At 45.2% G+C, this 8,290-nt stretch overlaps 1 protein-coding gene across 1 annotated transcript in view; it reads left to right on the forward strand.

The window, feature by feature from the left end:
• Positions 1 to 8,290, forward strand: part of CUZD1 (CUB and zona pellucida like domains 1) — a 161,927-nt gene that overhangs the window by 15,172 nt on the left and 138,465 nt on the right. The window contains 3 exon segments of the mRNA XM_019502173.1: positions 1,647 to 1,670; positions 3,831 to 3,926; positions 6,293 to 6,658. Coding sequence (XP_019357718.1) covers positions 1,647 to 1,670; positions 3,831 to 3,926; positions 6,293 to 6,658 — 486 coding nt within the window.

Here is an 8,290-nt window from a genome sequence, read left to right on the forward strand (position 1 = left end):
AGAACCATGGGCTCCATCTGGGTGGCCATCTCTGAGGTGCCGGGGGGGGCTGTAGACCCCAAGGGGACCGTTGGGGTGCAGTGCATGCCCAGTCCCGTGCGTGCAGTCGTGCCGCTGGTGAGCTGACTGCAGCTGGGACTGTCTACCCTGGGGGGCTCACAGGCAAGGCCTCGGGCCCTCCTGCACACCCTCCTGCATGAACTCCCACACTAACTCGTGCACTGGGCCCAGCAGCACACCTGTTTGTGTGGCCTTACGAGGCTTAGGTCGCGCAACTCCCTGGGGGGCTGGGCCAAGTAGGTGGGGGGGTTGACCCTCCTCGGCCCACTTAGCCCACTCCCAGCTGACTAGGTCCCTCCCTCTATGGCAGGCCAGGGCTCGTTGGGGGTCCTGGAGTCGCTACTGGGGTCCCAAGGCTCATGGGGGCACAGCAGGCTTAGACCCGCGCGTCTCACACCGGAGCCAGGACTCTAATGAGGCTTATTAGATGTGATTAACTGGTTAGCCATGTATTAAGTAGTACCCTGGTCACACATTCATACAATTAATCTTATGAAAAAACCAGGAATAAGTGACAAAGTTATTACACAAAATAGGTCTGATGCCTTTGTGGCTGGTTTCTGTCACACCTTTAATTGAACAGGTGGCCGGTGCTCCCAGCCTCCGGACCACATTCCTGTGTTCTCCAAAGGCTGGGACCACTGAGCAACTGATTGGGGCTCCCTGCTGTCTCAATCTAAAATGCCCTGTGATCAAGGTAGGTTGTGGAAAGATGCCTTCCTTTTTATTTTCCTTTTGCTGTCGTGTTTCCGTCGAAATTGGCGTTCAAACTACCTGTATACCTAATATCTGCAGAGCAGATTCAAGTACTTCTGCATATCAGCTTGACTTAAGCAGACTTAGAACACAAAGCTGGAAAGCCTTTTAGTGATTCAGTACATGTCTTCAAAGTAATTATTTGGCCATCAATGTTAGGTGAGTATTAAAGCCAAGTAAATATTTCAGTACCTTTTGAATACCAATTTTATTTCCTTGTAACCGTGGTAGATGCCACAACTTAGATGGGAAGCCACTGAGCCCAGTTTAGGGTAGATCAGAGACTTGTATCTAGAAGTTAATGCTAGAAGTGGGAGAGCCCATCAGGCTTAAAAAACTAGGTGAGTTTGTTGATGGTGGTCCATATATCAGGACCCCTTGTTCAAATTCAGCATCATAACTCTATTCTGCAGCACACAAGGCAGACAAATGGAGGTAGAATGGATTTTAGAAGGCTTAGGAATATTTATCTTTAAGTAGAAAAGGACCCAGCCCACTTTAAATATTGATAAGACGGTAGTCTAATAACAAAACAGGTTCTTCAAGGAGGAAAATCATTTTATCAGCCCATGATAAAATACTCTCCATTTTATATGATTGAAGATGGAATCAGACAGAAATGCTTTGGAAAAAAATAATGTATGTTGGGTGATAGGCTCTGAGCCAAGGTATAAAAAATGGGAAAAGCAGCATTCACACCTGCATTTGCAGCCAAACTTTCACAAAGTTTGCATGCATTAGTCACATTCCTAGGATTCTGGACAAGATCATTTACTTTAAGACTATAGCTAAAGTTATTCATATGACAACTTTTTCTGTTTGATTCACAGCTTTTGAAAGAAAAGAACTACCAGGTAAGATTATAAGCAGGTATTGAGTTTGATGAGTTGTTGCGAGCCAGGTCACCCCCTTCCCCCCTGCCTCATTAATTTACTAAACTCAACAGCTCATTAAAACTCCCTATGTGGAATGGGGCCACGGGCGAATGAGGAGCAGTGTTCAGGACTGAGACGGGTGAGCGAGGCCAGGATCATGGTGTGGGATTGTGGAACAGCCCCTGCCCTGTGGGGCAGCATGGGGTGGGTGGGTGTGTGTGACAGGGGTGCATCTCTGTGGGTGTGGGTGTGGGGTGCTGCCTCAGTACTAGGTTGTGGGAGCTGACTGGGAATGAGGAGAAGGAGGAGGGGTCAGGGGGCATGTGCAGCAGAGTTTGCCCAGGTAGCACGGTCCACAGCTGCCCCTGCAGTGCTCTGAATGAGGCCAAGCCCCAGATGCTTCCACCTGGGCAGCTCAGCCACACTCCAGCCTACGCCCACTGGCTCTGCCTCAGCCAATGTGCACATCTTCCAGTGCAGCTGCTCCTGGTGTGGCTGCAGCCACCCAGGTACTGCTCTGTTATCCTTGCCTGCTGTGGTGACTCCTCCTGCTGCTGCTGCTGCTGTGTCGCTCCTGGCTGGGAAGAAGCTTCAGCCAGACAGCTCCTGACCCAGTGCACAGGGTTCGTGCTCCAGCTCCTGGCTGCCTGCGCAGGGTGGGTGGAGTGCAAGGAAGGCAGCTGGGAGTGGAAGCCAGAGCCCCATGTGCTGGGGCAGGAGCCACCCAGCTTTCTCCTGGCCAGCAGCAGTGCAACAGGAGCAGGAGGAGGAGCCGCTGCTGGAGGCAAGAGGAACAGAGCAGCACCCAGGTGGCTTCAGGTGCACCAGGAGTATCCCTGCTTGCAGCTGTGTGCTGCTCACTAGGCCAGGCTGGCAGGAGCAGGCTGGACTGTAACACAGCCCACCCCAGATGGGGCTCGGCCCCATGCAGAGTGCCATGGGGGAAGCAATGGGCTGGATATAGTCAATTGGTGGGCATGCCCCACAGGACAGATTCAATCACTTGGTGGGAATGATCTGGACTGCATACCATATTTTGCCCACCCTGTCTAGTAACTTCCAGGCCTCAATTCTTGGGTGTTCCCCTTGACAGCACCCTTAAAAAAGGCTTGAGTTTCAAGTATGGATACTCTGCATTAAAAAGTTTTGTACTGCTTGAAAGGTATTCATATAACCCAAACAGTGCAAATGTGCTCACATGTCATTTTTACATGGATTTCAGTTTTACTTTGGTAGGTTATACTGTTGGCTTTACATTTAGGACATGAATGCCTTGTTCTGGGCGAGGGGAGGCACCTGAGAGCAGAAATGCCAACAAATGGCTTTTTTGTGATGCCAACTGAGCAGGAACCCAAAACTACTGTGCAGTAGTGCTGCGTCACAGTTTCTATCACCTGATGCTAGCGTGCAGTAGTTTTGGGCTACTGCACAGTCAGCAGCTTGTGTAGACACAGCCAATAAGGTGGACAGAAAACTGTTTGTCCTTGTTGTGTTAGCAGTATGGTACATGCCCCTTAATAATGTGAATAAATGTGATCAGCATTTATTAAAGGGAATTACTGAATTGAGATGGGCCACTTCGAATTTTACTTGAACTTGTATATCATGAAGGTTAAGGCTAGATCACATAGTTTCTTTGCAGCATGTTATATATCTGGAAAGTTGTCCTTCTGGGAGGTGTATCATTCTCTTTCCTTTCCACACTGATCTCATATTTTCCTTTAAATTAGTTTGCTTTTGTACAGGAGTAAGATCTGATGGTTTCCTTTTTCCACAAAAAACAGATATTAACAACACAACTTGTGTGTATCTGCTTACTTACAACTTTCCTAAACCAATGACGATCACATCAAAAATCTTCACTTAAAATTATAATAGTAATTATTATTAGCTAGAGGATGCTATTCTGACACCCAGCACCAAATGTCAAGGGATAATACATGTATATTTAACTTTTTTTTCTACAAAGTCTGGAATGTAAACCTGTTAATCAACAATTCAGTTTTCAGAGAGAAGAGGGGGTCTTCTCAGGTTTTTTGTTTGTGTTTTGTTTTGTTTGCTTTTTCCTCTTTTACTGATTGTTTGTTCTCTTGTTCTCACTAATAAGTTATTCCCTCATTTTTCTGGTCATATTTGAAGAAGACATGACACCAGAACCCAGTATCTTCTTTACGTCCACTTCAACCCCAAATAAAATGTTTACTCCTGCAGAATCACTGATGACAGCTAATAAGGGTAAGAGACACTCACTGTGTAAACCTAATCTGGAGGAAACGTTGGGAGGAATGCATTCAGTGAAACTGCTAGAAAAATGAAAGACAAAAACCATTCCATCAAGCACAATACTTAACTAAACCGGTAGCAAAACTGCACAATTTTAAATATGTATTTATAAAGAAAAAAGGCATTATGTTATTGTCCAGTGTGAGAAATGCAACTGATCTACTTTATGGCCTATTAATACTTTACTGCAATCCAGATTATGCAATACATTCAGACATAAATTGTTTAACCAAGAGCCTATGCGATCTCCATTTTCCTAACATAGGGCTGCCGGTGCGTTATGAAATAATGTAGATTTGGATGTGCACCTAAAGGGGCATTCAGTTATCGTGACTCCATGTTTGTAAGTTTGTATGGAGGTAGATAAATCCGGTTGTCACATTTTTTTCTGGAACCAAGTCAGCATAGAAGTTAGGCAGAATACTTATCTGTAACTTCAATTTTTGTCAGATGCTGGATTAATATGATATCCTTGAGTATTATCCTTGAGTATAGTGTGAAACGTATTCTGCGAAGTTATATGTTCCAGATTACTGAATTCAAAGTGATTGAAACACAAACCATGTTTATCACTAAGGTATAAGTACATAAAGGCACAATTGTTTAGTGATAACATGATCCCTGCTGAGTATCTTTCCTTGGTAGCTGTATTATTTCCCATATCAAATGTTGCTATTTCTTAATGTAATTTTAGTGTCTATGTACTGTGATGAGAATTGTTTCTGTGTTTTCCACTTTAACAGATCCTGGAAGAACAATACGTGTAGCAGCAAGTAAGTCAGATTTTGAATTATCTTTAGCGTACACTTTACAATATACTTTTTGCTACCTTTTGCACTTTACAATGCCCTTTTACTAACATCTTGTCTGGACCAATTTCCAAGACTTTTCTAGTGGTCGGGTTTGTACCACTGTTCTCAGTCTCCTTGTTTCTGAAGCCATGCCATCCCATGAATCTTTAGCTCAGTTTCCACTTGCATGGAAAATAAATATATGCTTGCCTGTTATGGTGGTTTATGCTACTCAGTAGGGCTGCATGAAGCTTCAGTCTCTGATTCGATACGGTGGAGATTCGGCCCAATTTGGTGGCTGAATCTCTGAATCCGAATCGAATCAAGAGACCTTTTAATCTCTTCAAATAGATCCGGAGAGATTTAGCGATTCAGACATAGACACAGCTTTAAATGTTTTTTCTACATACTTCAGGGTACCAGGCGGCTCGTCAATGCTGCAATGGTGGGGCAGATGGAGCATCCCACAAGAGTGCAGAGGGGCCCCAGGAGTGCTCAGTGGTGAACCCAGAAGTGGACCAGAAGGACTTCCAGTCCACATCCGGGTCCACTGGGGGGTGTGCTGGGGGGCCCCCCCACAGCCCTTGGATCCGCGACTGGTGCCTCCTGGGTCTGGGGGCACACCCAGGGTCTCCCTGCGGCTGATCACTGAGCCACAGGGGTGCAGGAGAGCCCCCCAGTGTGCTCCCTGGCAGACCCAGAAGTGGACCGGAACTACTTCCGGTCCACTTCCTGGATCACTGCCTAGCAAGCGAGCCCCCCCACCCGTGCTCCTGTGGGGTGCTCCATCCACCCCAGCATTGCATCATTCACGAGCTTTGCCTGGTACCTCAAGGTATGTAGAAAAAACATTTAAAGCTGCGTCTATGGCCGAATCGCCAATTCTCCGAATCAGCATCGAATATTCAGATTCAGATTTGGCCAAACTGAATCAGGACAGTGATCTGAATCAACTAATCGAATCACCATCCCTGATTCGGGCCTAATCCACATCCAAATCTGAAGCAAAAAAAGCACATTTTGCACACCCCCACTACTCAACCACCAGAACTACACTAAAAATGTAGTCCTCTACCACTGAAGTAAAGACCAAGAATGTCCTGAATACAACAGCTACTGAAATTATTCCCCATTTTGTACTTGTGCATCTGATTTTTCCTTCCTACACTTACTCCTTTGCACTTGTTCTTATTGAATGTTACCAGTCCAAGAGAGTTCCTTTGTTACCCCATGGGATGTATCCTAGAAAAGTCCTGTATCTTTAGATATTTGGCATTAACCTAGGAATTCAGGGGAGAATCTGCTCCATCCAGGCAGTGTGCAGGCTCTTCCTACATTCTGAAAGTCTCTTCAGATTGAAAACAACATGAATATATTAACAATGCAAATGCTCTATCCTGTGCTTTCCCCAGATGCATCTCTGAGGCTAGTGAATGGAGAGGACATAATACTTTCTTAAACAGCTCTTACTAGCTAATATAAAAAAACCAAACACATGCGGGCAGAAAATACTCTTTTTTTACATAGGCATATCACTGAGGCTGAAGAATGGAAGCAGTAGGTGTGAAGGGTGCATTGAAATTTATTATGAAGGGCACTGGGGCATGGTCTGCAATGATTCATGGGACATGAATGATGCGCAGGTCGTATGCAGCCAGCTTGGATGTGGTCAGGCCATTGCAGCCCCAGGAAATGCCAGCTATGGCCACAGCTCTGGACATGTCCTCCTGGATGATGTGAAGTGCAGTGGGAATGAATCTGTTTTGTGGCAGTGCTCTCACAATGGGTGGGGCACCCATAACTGTGGTCCTCAGGAAGATGCCAGTGTCATCTGCTCAGGTGCTTCTACTCACATTCCTATACCTCATGTGCTTCATGGGAATAGTAGTATGAGTTATGGCTGAAAGATGATTACAAAGAAATTGTGGGAAGCAATATGCCCCCTGCATCATTTGGGTGTGTTATCTAATACCCTATGCCCATCTTCCCCCATAACTGTTTTCTGTAGCTATGCAATAATCCTCCTGAACTTGAAGGCATATTTTCACCATGTGACTAAAGAAAGGGGCATTTCATCCTAAGGTCTTAGGAGAAACTTGGTGGCAGGAGAGGAACTCAACAGTCCAAGAGAGACATTAATCCCCAGGTCCTGGCATACCCACAGCAGAAGGGTGCCAGTGGATCATCCCTATGCCACCTCTTCTCCTGTTTTATATCTTCCTTCCTCTTCCACTCCCCCTGTCTGTACCCGCTTTCCTAATCCCAACCCCCATACCCACTAACTTGGCTTCATAGTCCATTTCTCAATATCCTTTCTTTATCATGCTCCCAATTTCCCTCACTCTAACGCTCCCTTTTGGCTTTATTCTTTCCATTCTCTCATGGAAAGCATGTGACATACTTTTGCAAAAAAACAGATTGGGCACTGTCTGCTTGTTTTGCTTTATTCCACTTATGTGGCCATAAAATAGAAAATGTCTTTGATAAAGGTTCACCTTTGCAAGATGCCTTTTCTTCTCTTTACTCTGGCTTCCTGTGGGTCATGGTCAAGAGGTACCATATGATCTCCTGAGGCGGTGAACACTGGCAAGCTAGAAAGTTTTTTGGCTTCGCAGCCCATATGAACAGTGTAATCCAGGGGAATTCATATTTCAAATGTCCCCAGATCTGTAACTCTACATTAACTAGCACTGCCATACAGCACACCTAATTTCAGGGGAATCCATGGAATTCAGAGTTTTTAGAAAACGGTATCTGCCTTAATTATCAGGACTATCAGTTTGACTTCTCTATAAAAATATGGTGCTGTAAAGAAACAAATCCTAAAATATCCCTTTTTCACCAGATTTTTTCTCTATAAAATTCTTCTTCTCTCAGTGTAACTGAAGATAGGACTAGTCACAAGTGTTAGTTTTGAATCCACCTTTGCAAACAGGTAGGGAATATTGAATATTGAAGCCAGTTACATAGAAAGGTGAGTGGCAATGTTCACACCTATGTTTGTATTCAAATATTCAGAGTTTGGAATTGTATTTTTTTTTCTTTAAAAAATAGGTGGTGTTACTCATATGAGGGTTTCATTTGATTTTTTTCAACTTGTTTTGTTCCCTTTCATTCATAGCTCTTGAAGGAAGAGAGGCACCAGGTAAGCTTATCTCAAAAATACACAAGCTCAAGAATAAATACAGCATAGGTTTAAGGGAAATGAATGTTTACAAACCGCTGCCAATTTTTTAAAAAGGGGCTAGTACAGGGGTGGGCAAGTATTTGAGCCCAGGGACTACAGAGGGAGTTTGAGTTGTTGCCAGCCAGGTCATCCGCTTTCCCCCCATCCCCGCCATCCCTTACCCTGCCTCAACAACTCACTAAACTCAAGAGCACACTAAAACTTCCTATGTGGAATGGGGCCCCAGGTGAGTGAGGAGCAGTGTTCAGGAGTGAGATGGTTGGGCAAGGCCAGGATCATGGGGCGGGATTGTGGAACAGCCCCTGCCCTGTGGGAGGGCATGTGGGGAGGGGGGGGGG

This window comes from Gavialis gangeticus, unplaced genomic scaffold (assembly GCF_001723915.1).
Source record: "Gavialis gangeticus isolate Ggan-Ray unplaced genomic scaffold, GavGan_comp1, whole genome shotgun sequence".
NCBI lineage: Eukaryota > Metazoa > Chordata > Crocodylia > Gavialidae > Gavialis > Gavialis gangeticus.